The 12,453-nt window shown below is 43.9% G+C and overlaps 1 protein-coding gene across 2 annotated transcripts in view; it reads left to right on the forward strand.

Annotated features, from left to right (window-relative positions):
* The window catches only part of UVRAG (UV radiation resistance associated), a gene marked incomplete at its 5' end in the record, with an annotated part of 111,822 nt that overhangs the window by 38,673 nt on the left and 60,696 nt on the right, over positions 1 to 12,453 (forward strand). For both annotated transcript variants that reach the window (XM_084269867.1, XM_084269868.1), the window contains one exon: positions 11,662 to 11,767. In XM_084269867.1, coding sequence (XP_084125993.1) covers positions 11,662 to 11,767 — 106 coding nt within the window. The remainder of the gene's footprint in view (positions 1 to 11,661; positions 11,768 to 12,453) is intronic.

Consider the following 12,453-nt stretch of genomic DNA (forward strand, 5'->3'; position numbering starts at 1 on the left):
TGTGTTGCCTTCCATCCCAGGCCAGTTTATGGTTCTGTGATCTTCCAAGGTCCTTTCCAACCCCCGTCATTCTGTGATTCACTGAATGAAAGTTTGCAGCTGAAGCTGAGATATTGGTAGAACCAGCTGTCTTGTGTGACTAAAACATGGGGGCACAATCTAAACTGAGTTTTTCTTTAGCTCTGCCCACCTTCACGAAGAAACCTTTGAACATTATGCATTGCTTGTGTGTGTAAATTCTTCCGTCTTCATTAGCAGTCTTACTGAATGAACAGAGCTTACACAAGTTGATTTCTGAAACTAGACATGGAGATGAAAGTATGTGGTCTATGTAAGCAGTTGTAATGTTGAGAAACTCATTAGAGTGGTTTCTCTGAGACTACAGAGGCAGTGGAATTGCACGTGCCAGATGTAGTAAGTGCCTTTGGGCAGCTATTTTTAAGACATGGAAATTATGCTAAACTTGAAGCTGTTTTTCATAAACGCTCTGAGCAGGGAATGATGGAGAGAGCAAAGTCTTTGTAGGCTTATGCTGCCTTCTGCTAAGGTCTGTCTGAGAGCTGCACTGACCTCTTTACAGCTAAGGAGAAGCACAAGCTAAGTGAGTCTTGAGCACTGTCAGTGTCCTATCTTAACAGTCAGGCAGACTTTGCTATCGTATAGTTGCCCTAAGCACTGATTCTGAACTTTCAGCTTCCAAATGTTTGTTGAGGAGCAACGAAAGGAAAGCAGGAGGAGAACCTGCTGTCAGATGCTCTGTTCTGCAGCATCTGATAATGAACCCTGAGGTGAGCTGCTCCAAGCTGTCTTATTTTGAACTTCCCCAGTTCCTCTATTTCTCTCCTTGTCTCCGTGAACCCAGCAGAGCTGTGCAGCTGGCGCGATTCCATGTCTGGCCTCCGTGGTTCTGACTGCAGGGAAACGGAGTTGCTCTTTGCTACTCTGTTCCTTTTAGCATGCTGTAAGGGAAGGTAGGCAAGATGTGTGTGTGTGTATATATATATGTATTTTAATTTTGAAATATGCACTGGCAGTGAACAAAGTCTTTTGTTTCTAGCTTTATGCTTTTTGTTCTTTCTTCAGAGAAGTGTCCCAACTCACAGCCAGGACCAAAACCTTTATAAATGTTGTAGTCATGGATGTTCATGTGAGAGGAACAGTGCCACATCCTGCGATGGTGGCATGTGTATGTCAAGAAAAGGCTGTCACTAGGAGCCTGATGCTCTTGCAGTGCCTCCTTCTAGCTTTCCCCATGAGTATCTTTGCAATCACACTGCTGGCTCGTGTTGCAGACTTCCATGTTGCTACTGCTGCTGCCATCACTCCCTCCTAGCAGATGCAGAAATACACCGTCTCGAGTGTGGTATGGGCTGTAGGTTTCCTCTTAGCCTGACTTGTGCTCTTAAATCAGCAAGTTCCTCATCTAAAACTTCCCCTTACTAGTGATAAGCGTGGTGTTTTTTTCTGTGATGGCTAGGCTTGATGTTTCTAACTAGGAAAGATTTCCACCTGGAAGACTTGGCTCTTCATGCTGTATAGGCAGCCAAGACTAGGCAGGCATCCCCTTGGCTTTGGACATGAAAACCTTGGTGGCCTGAGGCCAGCATAAATAAATACGAGGTGTAATCGGACCTCTCAAGTGCCTCTGTATACTTTAATAAGCAGAACTGAAATGGATGAACAGTATAACAAGTGTCATCTTCCCTTGGCTTCAAAACCACGTGGGTTGGAGTTGTGGGGTGGTGTCTTCCTGGGAAGTAGTGATGGAGACAGAAACTGGGATCTGAATTTCTTTCTCTTAAGAGGTTCCTCTGGGATTGTGAGCTGTGGCTCAGTCTTCTGGACAAATCTGTTCCCAGGCGTTTCACTTCACTTGTGTGGTGCTAAGCTGTATGGAAACCCAGGCAAATCAGTCATCAGAACAGTCAATTTACAAGCCTGACTTTTCCAAAAGCTGTGGAACAGAGCGGCACGGGTCACAGCAAGTTGAAACAGTCCATGAAGCATGAGAGGGGTGGGGGTTTTTTGTATGCTAACTGCAGGGTTAGTAGCTTGCTGTTACCACTGCTCTTATCTCCACCTTTCCTAGCATGCCATATAGAATAAAACACCCCAACAGTGGCAGATTTTTAACATAAACGTGATAGGCATGTTGCTAGCACTGGATTACATCTGGTTTCAGAGCACTGTTGGAAAGAGAGATTGAGAAAGTTGTGTAAAATGTTGAGAATAGCTTTTTTTTTTTTTTTGCTGCTTTATTTGATGGCACATGGAAACCCCCATCACTGAAGCAATGCTCTATTAGATCAGAAGTCATAGCCCAGTCCTCCTCCTTTTTCCAGCTTTATTAAGGCTGATGAAAACCAGAGTATGTCACTTAGCTAATTTTCCAACCGATACCTGAAAGTGTTTAAGAAGGAGGAATTTGTGAACCATGGCATTGGGATTCTTCTTTTTGTTATGACTTTGTTCTGGATGTGGCTGTAAGAATTGTGCTGGTAATTACAGAATCACAAAGTATGTTAGGAAGGGACCTTTGAAGGCCATCTAGTTCCACCCCCTGCAGTGAGCAGGGACATGTTCACTAGAGCAGGTTGCTCAGAGCCCCATCAAGCCGGACCTTGAATGTCTCCAGGGATGGACCTCCACCACCTCTTTGGGCAACCTGGGCCAGGGATGCACCACCTTCATAATGAAGATTTTTTTTCCTAATATACAATCTAAAATCTTCCCTTTTCTAGTTTAACCCATCCCCCCTCATCCTATCACTCCATGCCCTTGGGAACAGTTTTTCCCCAGCTTTCCTATAGGAATCTCTCAGGGACTGGAAGGGGTTCTAAGGTCACCCAGGAGCCTTCTCCTCTCCAGGCTGACCCAGTCCAACTCTCAGTCTGGCTTCACAGCAGAGGTGCTCCAGCCCTTGGATCATTTTTGTGGCCTCCTCTGGACATGCTCCAACAGGTCCATGTTATACTCGTGCTGAGGGCTCCAGAGCTGGACACAGCACTGCAGGTGAGGTCTCCCCAGATCAGAGCAGAGGGGCAGAATCCCCTCTCTCCATCTGCTGGCCACACTCCTTGGGATGCAGCCCAGGATGGGGTTGGCCTTCTGGGCTGCAGATGCACACTGGTGGCTCATGTCCAGTGTCTCACCTACAGATCTCCCCAAGTCCTTTTCCTCAGGGCATCTTTCCAGCCCGTCATCTCCGGACCTGTATGGATAATGGGGGTTGTCCTGACCCAGGGGCAGGACCCTGCACTTGGTTTTGTTGAACCTCCTGAAATTCGCGTGGGCCCACTTCTCCATCCTATCCAGGTCCCCCTGGATGGCATCCCATCCATCTGGCACATTAACCTCACCACTCAGCTTGGTGTCATGAGCAAATTTGCTGAGGGTGCCTTCAATGCCACTGCCAATATCTTTATTAAAGATATTAAACAGCACCAGTCTGAGCACTGAGCCCTGAGAAGCAAGCCTGAAAGATAAAGTGAAGATATCAGTGACTGTGGTCCTATCTCCAAAGCGCTCAGACATGTCTAACCACGTCAGGGAAAGTGACTGTTCCATTTTCACTGAGAATAAATTAAAGATTTCACATTGGGGAAAACTCTCTCAGCTCTTTGTTAATTTAAACTTGGTCAAGATGGGGAGTGCACCTATGAGTGTGAAGTTGCAAGACAGTTTGTCTGGTAGGAGATCCTGCTTCTCTCTCAGCTGCAGAATTCAGTAAACCTTGATTTGGGTCTGAGGATGGCTTCCAGGAAAAAGTGCAGCAGTGTGTAGCTTGAGGAAAAAAAAAAAGTTACCTTAATATTGACTTGTTTCTCCTCCTTCTCCCTCCAGTAGGTGAGGCTTGTGCAGTTATCACACACACCTTAGCAGTTGTGTGGGCTGTGATTGGAAGAACACAAATCAACTTCAGAGCATCTCTTTCCCTCTTTTTGGGTGGAAGCTGTAACCTTTTCAGTCTGAACTCCTGCAGCTTCTTTTTCAGTCACAGAATCACAAGGTTGTAAAGGACCTTCAAGATCATCAAGTCCAACCGTTCCTGTCCCATGCTAAACAATATCCCGAAGTACCTCATCTACCCTTTTTTTAAACACATCCAGGGAAGGTGACTCAACCCCCTCCCCGGGCAGCCTGTTCCACAGCCCCACAGCTCTTCCAGGGAAGAACTTTTTCCTCATATCTGAGCTGACCCTGCCCTGGCACAGCTTGAGCCCATTTCCCTTTGTCCCATCTCCTGTCCCCTGGCTGAAGAGACCATCACCCACCATTTTGTACCCTCCTGTCAGGTCAGTGTAAGTGCTGAGAAGGTCTCCCCTCAGCCTCCTCTTCTCCAGGCTGAACACCCCCAGCTCCTTCAGCAGCTCCTCATATGACTTGCCCTCCATCCCCTTCTCCAGCCTGTTGCCCTTCTCTGGACTCTTTCAAGGACCTCCATGTCCTTCTTGTGGTGAGCAGCCCAGAACTGGACACAGCACTTGTGGTGTGGCCTCACCAATGCTGAGTGCAGTTGTGCAGTAAACTCGTCTTAGCCTTGCTCGCTGTCTCAGAGCAAGAATCGGATCTTTAATATTGAATATTAAGGTCTGTTAGCAGTCTACACATCAGCAAAAGCCTGTTGAATTATACCAGTGTCACTGTCCTGGTAGGAACCATCTTTACATATTTATGCCCTTTGGGAATTTGTATTTGCATGTAGTTTACCTTTCTGCTGAGTACATCTTGAGTGTGATTCTGCCTGGTGCCCTGGCAGCGACGTGTCTGTAATAAACACCAGTATAAGGAACAACCCTCCTTCTTTCTTCTACTTTTCTTCTTTAAATAAAAAAAATCAAGCTGAAAATCCATCCCAGTGTTGGAATGAAAACTATAAATTAGGATAAGAGGTCTAGAGGCATCTCAGGTTTTGTGACTTCATTTTGGGAAGAAATTGTTGGTGTTTCACATTAGACTCTCCCCTTCCGTTCCTGCCTCGTGTGTATTGAAGGTGAGCCCGTACGAGCTAGCCCCGGTGAATGTTCCTTGTGCTGGAGGCCACTACCTCCCCTGCTGCCAGTCTGATAGATGTATTTTTTCCTTCTCCATCTGCAAATAGCTCAAAGCCTCCAGTGTTGCAGTGTCCACATGGACTTGATTATTCAAAAACTTGAGTCCTACACGTGTAAGTTAATTCAGACTGTTTGAGAGGACGATGGAAAAGTATCCGTGCTTCAACATCGCTGTCTTGAGTTCCGTGCAGCACCGGCTCTCGTGGAGGTTTAATGCCATAAATGAAGAAGTCAGACTTGCGTTTTGTTCTCTTCTTACTCTCTGTTGTCTTCCGTCACCCTACATCTGCTTTTGACAAATTGTAGGTATGGGTTTCTGGGGAAATTGGGAAAAGGGAGTGTAGGATTATAAATTAGGAAAAAGCTTCATGTGAGAAAGCAGATGTAGCAAGTGATGGTTTAAGGGGCCATGTAGAAAATGTTAGAACTAGCTGGCACTCTCCATAATCTAATTTCTGGACTGATGTAAGTAGTGTGTGTTCCATTTTTTTTGGTATTTAATAGGAAAGTCTTGGATTATTTTTTTTCTTTAATAGTAGGTTTGGGTATTTTACTTCCAGGATCCTACATCTCAGTGCCAGAAGTGTTCTGTTCTATTTTCTAAATTCCTGGTAGTAATTCTCAGTTTAAATTTAGTCTCATTGTAAACCAAGGTTGTTCTGGCAAATAAGACCGTAGGCGCTTATTTCTCATGTGAGAAGTAGTTGTATTATGTGACTGCTGTAATTAATTGATGTATTTACAGCTTAAAGCTCTGTACATGAAGAATCCAGATGTGCCTGATAGAAGCAAATAGATATTTGGAGTGTGTGATAGAACTACAGAATTGCATATTGAATATCTAATAAAGTAAATATAAGCATATGGTATTTTAATAGGCACGACTGTCACTACGCTCCAGCTTTTGGGTTTTTGGGAAGATTATCAGCCAGGAGTGAGCTCGCTGTATAAATGAGTAAATCACTAAATTCATGACCAAGAGGGATATCTCAGTTGCAAGATACTGTGTTGTCTTAAAGGAAAACGCTTCAGCTGAACCTTTAAACGTTGTCTCAAACATACAGTGGGCTGGAAGAGAGCAAATGTGGTCTTGCAGCACATTCCCAAGTCTTAAATCACAGAATCATAGGGTTTGGAAGGGACCTCCAGAGCTCATCGGGTCCAACCCCCCTGCCAAAGCAGCTCCCTAGGACAGGTTGCACAGGTTGGTGTCCAGATGGGGCTGGAATATCTCCAGGGAAGGAGACTCCACACTCCCCTGGGCAGCCTGTTCCAGGGCTCCCTCTCCCTCACTGTGAAAAATTTCTTCCGCATATTGGTGCGGAATTTCCTGTGCTCCAACTTGAGGCCATTGCCCCTTGTCCTGTACCCACAGACCATAGAAAAGAGGTTGGCCATTTCCCCCTGCATCCCATACTTAAGATATTTATAAACATTAGTAAGATCCCCTCTCAGTCGTCTTTACTCAAGGCTGAAGAGCCCCAGTCCTTTCAGCATTTCTGCATAGCGGAGATGCTCCAGTCCTTTAATCAACTTCGTATCTTATGTTGGACCACAGTGTTGTGAGGTCTTTGGGATGTCAGGAAAACCACTTGATCTTGCGAAGGGGACAAGGTTGTTCCTGCAAGGAAATCATGGAATGGTGAAGAATTCCAAAACTTGGCAACTTCTAAGTCAGTACCCACATTGAATGGATTGGCAGAACATTGTGTGCTAGTGTTGTTTCAGATCTTACAACCAAGGTAGAAAGCACTTACTTGGGGTGAGGTTTTTGTTTAGTTGGATTTTTATTGTAGAGATGAGGAAAAAAATTAATTTCAGGCTTGAAAGGCTTGAAGAAATACCCCAAACAGCTGGTATTTCAGCAGCTTGTGAACGAGCAAAAGAAGAGGAGAGAATCTGTGCCTTATGGCTCTTTATAGGTCAATTAGGGATGAAGCTTTTGTTGCTCTTGGCTTACAGCACATGGCTAATAGTTTTGTACCTATCCCACTGTCCTTTAAACTCCCAAAGGAAGGGAAGATATTTTGTTTCCTCTTAGTTTCCCCCATCTCAGGAAGGAGGTGAGGCGAGAATGGTAGTAGAACATCAGTTTCATGGATCTCCAACTGCAAACTATATTTGGGTGGTTAGAAATGTCAATGTCTGCTTTGCTTTTCCAGTTCTTTCCCAGGCAGCAGCGTGCAACTCACCTGATGCTGGACGATTACACGGCAGCTCTCGTGGCCCTGAGCACCAGCAGTAAATCTGTCACAACGTTTGTATTACTCTGCTGCTGGCTGACAATGGCTGTGAGCTGCTGCACAGACACCAGAACAGCCTGCAGACACAGGATGACGACACTGTTGGCTAATCTATCTCTTTAAAAAGGCTTGAGTTTCTGCTCTAACTGGCTTGGCTTGGCTTTCCTGACTGCTGAAGGAAATTTGGTAGCGGGCCAGTGGCCTCTTGAAGCCCTGAATTAGCTCTTAAAGTGCTATGGAAGTGCTAATTTTAATAATAAATAATGAAAAAAAACCCAAACCCACTTATTGAACAATCCAGGAAGAAAAGAATCCTGTGTTGGATGATAGCACATAAATTATGCCATCAGTTGGCTCATTGTCTATTCCTAAACCAAGGCAGACTGTACTCAAAGCACAAGTTATGCTAACTTTAGGCTGTAGCATTGGACTTGTGTTCAGACCAGAAATGGAAACAATCTGTGGTCAATAAGCATTGAAATTTCTCTCCATTCATTATATACAAATTTTAATCCAGATTTATGACTTCAACCTGATCTCCATTCATTGGTTCAATCATAAAGTAATAATAATAATATGTCTTGTGCATGCAGAAATGGTGGATGCCATTTCCATGCTGACCTTCTCATGGCTTAGTTTGTATTCCTATTCTTGGATGACCAGAGATTTCCTTGTGGGTGCAGTGGGGGCTTTTTTTTGGCTGGGGAGAGGAGATATCTGCTGATAGTTGTGCTTTTTGTGATATGTAGTCCCTAAAATTTTAATTTGGTAAGGCTTAACTTCAGATGTGGTCATGATCTTACTGTTACCGTTTGAAAAGTTCTTGGAACAGCAGTGAATGTATTGGGATTGCAAGAAAGCAAGTATAGTGATACTGGGTGGCTCAGTGTAAATGGCACTATTTGTCATTGAGGCAGCTGAGTTTAACCATAGGGGTTTTTTATATTGTAAGAAATGCCTGGGTGATGTTTGCCTTAAAAAGAAAACTATTTCCTATTAACAAATAGAAAAGAAATATATTTGTTTAATTATTCTGTGTAGCAGTTTTATAGGTTAGGAATAGAGTTTTAGATGTAGATTCACCACGTTGAATCACAGAATGGTCTGGGTTAGAAGGGACCCCAAGGATCATAGAGCTCCAACCCCCCCTGCCACAGGCAGGGCCACCAACCTCCAGGCCTGGAGCTACACAAGGTTGCCCAGGGCCCCATCCAACCTGGCCTTGAACACCCCCAGGGATGGGGCATCCACCCCCTCTCTGGGCAGCCCGTTCCAGCCCCTCACCACTCTCTCTGTAAAGAACTTCCCCCTAATATCTCATCTAAACCTTCCCTTCTTCAGTTTTAGTCCATTCCTCCTTATCCTGCCATTGTTTACCCTTCTAAAAAGTTGATTCCCCTCCTGTTTCTCTGCTCCCTTCAGGGACTGGAAGGCTGCAGTGAGCAACCCCCCCCACCCCCCGCCCCCCCCCCCGCCCCCCCCAGCCTTCTCTTATCTAGGCTTGAAGAAGCATCCTAAAGCGTGCCCTGGTTTAAGAAGTCAGATAGGGTAGATGTTCCTTATACTATCTAAAGATTGTTCTCTATACTTGGGCACGGGCAGAAGAACTTAAAGCCATTACAAAATTTGGACGTTATCTGGGTATTGCTGTGAGGAGCTCACAGGACAAACGTCATTCTGACAATTTATCAGCTTCGTGAATAATTTTTCGAAGCATAAAACACTTTTCAACAGTCACATTTTGCTACCTACGTGGTGTGACATGAAGACTTGTAGAATATCTTGAGCCCCAAACGGACTAAATCAAGAATGTTCTTCTAGTATAAAAATACATGAAGGTGAGAGAAAGGGAAGGGGAAATGTTGCTCTGTTATTACTCTTTACCTGCAAGTTTTAGCCTTGGGTAAATCATTCTTATGTTTGGAAAGAAAATGTTCCACCGTTTTGGAAAGGGACAGGCTGGAAACTGTTGAAGTAGGAAACTTAGAGCCAGCTGTACTATGTGACAGTAGAGATCTAAATGATCTAAACGTCGGCTTTGACCAAAATTACCTAGCCAACAGCATCAAGATGTTTTCAGGAAGGTGGAAGTTACAAGTTCCTGATAGGAAATAAGTGTTTCTGTGAGATCTCAGTACTCCTTAGAGATTTGAGACTGAGCCCTTGGGTGACCCAAGACCCAGCACAGTTGGCCTCAGCAGTCTTTTTCCACCCCTTGAAGGTTTTTAGCAGTCAGCAGAGCTGAACTGCTTGATAGATGATTTAGATGGGGTACAGCTACCTGCAAAAAGCTTCCAGGCTGTGTGTGGAAGGACGTTGAGGTGATTGAGCTTGTCCAGAGAAAGGCAATGAAGCTGGAATAGGGTTTGAAGCAAGTTTTATGAGGAGCGTATGAGGGAACTGGAGTTGTTTAGCCTGGAGAAGAGGAGGCTGAGGGGAGACTTCATTATTCTCTACCACTACCTGCAAGGGGGTTGTAGCCACTTTTGAGGGGTTGGTCTCTTCTTCCAAGTAACAAGGGATAGGACAAGAGGAAAGGGTCTCAAGTTGTGCCAGGGGAGGTTTAGATTGGATATTAGGGAAAATCTCTTCACTGAAAGAGTGGTCAGGTGTTGTGACAGGCTGCCCAGAGAAGTGGTGAAGTCACCATCCCTGAAATTGTTTAAAAAACACGTAGATCTGGCACTCCAGGACATGGTTTAGTTTACATGGTGGCATTGGACAGATGGTCGAGCCATCTAAGTGGTCTTTTCCAGCCTTAAAGATCTGATGATTCTATGGTATGAGCAGTCCGAGGAACTCTAAAGAAACCAAGTATTATATCACTTATGTTAAGTGATTAACATTAACTTAACTTAACTTAACTTAACTTAACTTATATTATATTATTATATTAAGAATGTCCTTTAAGAGAAGGAACTAAAGGTGTCTGATAACTTAAGTGTATTCACTTAGTCCTAAACTGCAATGACTCTTTAATGTTGCTAGTGCTGCATGTTCCCTGTGGTCTGTGTGTAATCTCCTCTCTGGGTACCCGTTTGCTTGGTTTAGGTTAAGCATGCTGATTAACTGATATGTACCTTGTACCGTTGAGGCGAGATGGGAAACCAAGTGAGGGGGTGAGAAGGAGCAGTGCTTTGTGGTTACTTATGCCTGATGCCTGTAGCCTGGTCATGCTGGTCTAGCTGCATACAGACCATTAAAAACCACTAGCCAAACCCTTTAAATTAGCAAAGCCTCGATTGCTTGTAAATCTGGAAGAGATTAGAGAACGTGATGAGGAGCTGTGTAGTCTCTTCTGCGTGCTCAAGCTCTTTTGTCTTTGGCTGACAGCAAATTCGTAGCCTTGCTTTAATAAAAGTGAATGTTGATCTGAAGAGACAAGAGATTTTTAATTTTGATGGGATGGAGATTATCGCTGAAACACACGTTGAAGCAGGCTCGGTCTTTTAATTATGTTTGCCTGGCAAAGCAAGGATGTCATGCAGTAGGCTACCTGACCATGGGTATTTTTGCTCTTAGAGACGTTAGTTAAGTGCTTATCTCAGCAGCAAGGCTGGAGAATATCCTTACAAAAGGAGGAGATATTGGTAGGGAAACTATGAATGGGAGAAGTAAGCCTGGCTTTGCATGACTTAAAAGACACAGTCTCTGCAGGCCACCTCATTTTTGTTCTTAATAAATATATTAATTCCCACTCCATGTTCATTTTAAGAAAGATGTTAATGCCTCTTAGACCTGTTTTTGCCATTGCTTTGCCTGATTTTTTTTTTCCAATAAATATGGCAAATAACAAGTTTTCCATCTTCACCCTGCAGCCAGGGCTAATGGTCAGAACCAAACACATCATTTCATGCTTCAAACGTGATTCAATTAAGAAGCCCATGTTTTTGTTACAGAAAGACCCATATAGCATGTTTGGGGGTTACTAAAGGTTGGTTTGTGCTCTTGACCTGGGTAGCTGTGTGTTATCTAACAGATACTTCTGCTTTTTAGACCTGGCCTTGATTAACAAAGCTCACGGTGACTGTTGTGTGCATCTATCTTGATGCTAACAGTGTTAGGGCTTAATTATCTCACGTAACAATTAGCTGCTCTCTCACCTACAGCTTTGCCTTACTGACATCTAGAGTTGAACAGATGAAAAGGACATTTGGTACTTGGATTTAGAAACTTGCTGGTTTGCTTTGGCTACTCATTTATAAACTGAGAGAGTTACAATTCCTCTTTTAAAGCTATACTTAAAAATAGGAGCTGACAATCTGAATTCATGTTGCTGCTGCTGGTTTGGAGACAGCTGGAACATTCATCGTTAGGAGACGTGTTGGGAAGCTTTAGTACAGCTGTAACTTCTCTTCTTACAGGCTTCACAGAGCCCAGTGTGCAATTAAACAGACTCAGGTAACTGTTCAGAAGATAGGACGGGAGATTGAAGAAAAACTGAGGTGTACATCTACAAGCAACGAATTGGTAAGTTGGATTATTTGAACCCATATTCGGCAGCTTTGCCAAAGCATCTGGCTGACGCCTTGATCTGGCTTTTTTTTAAGACACTTGAAATCATTATTGAAACCTCTCATTTCACGTGGGAACTCATCTGAGAAGTGTCATGTAACGGACTTTTTACATTTGTGTGTGTTACTTGGATGGATTGATAGATTAGGTATCCCATTTTTACCTTTATTTTGTGTAATTGCTTCTATACTGTTAAAGAATAAACATTCACAGTGCATGGAAGAGGTTTATCAGGAAAAACAAACTTTTAATGATTTAGATAAATCTTGACAGGAACCTGTGATGGATTTAGAGTGGGGTGAGTCTACTGCCTGGATCTTCTTGCACCCCACTCCCTTTGGGTGAACAGAATTAATGCAGAAGCTGTCACTCAAGTGGCACATACATTTAAAGTACAAGTTGTATTTGTATTTTGCAATAGCTTTTGACAGATTGTTTTGCCTGTCCTCTTCCCCCCTCCAAAAAAAAAGGTCTTTTGGCACTAGTTTCTCCTTTCTGCCCAGAAGGGCTGAGCTCAGCTTGAAGCAGCGAGTTGACAGAACCAGGAGGGGCTCGTGGAAGTTTCATTGCAGTGGTACTCGTTGGCACATGTCCAGTGCCATGTGTGGGAAAAGGCAAACCTTTGGTGAGCTTACTTTGTT

This window comes from Gallinula chloropus, assembly GCF_964237585.1.
Source record: "Gallinula chloropus genome assembly, chromosome: 1".
In the NCBI taxonomy this organism is placed as follows: Eukaryota; Metazoa; Chordata; class Aves; order Gruiformes; family Rallidae; genus Gallinula; species Gallinula chloropus.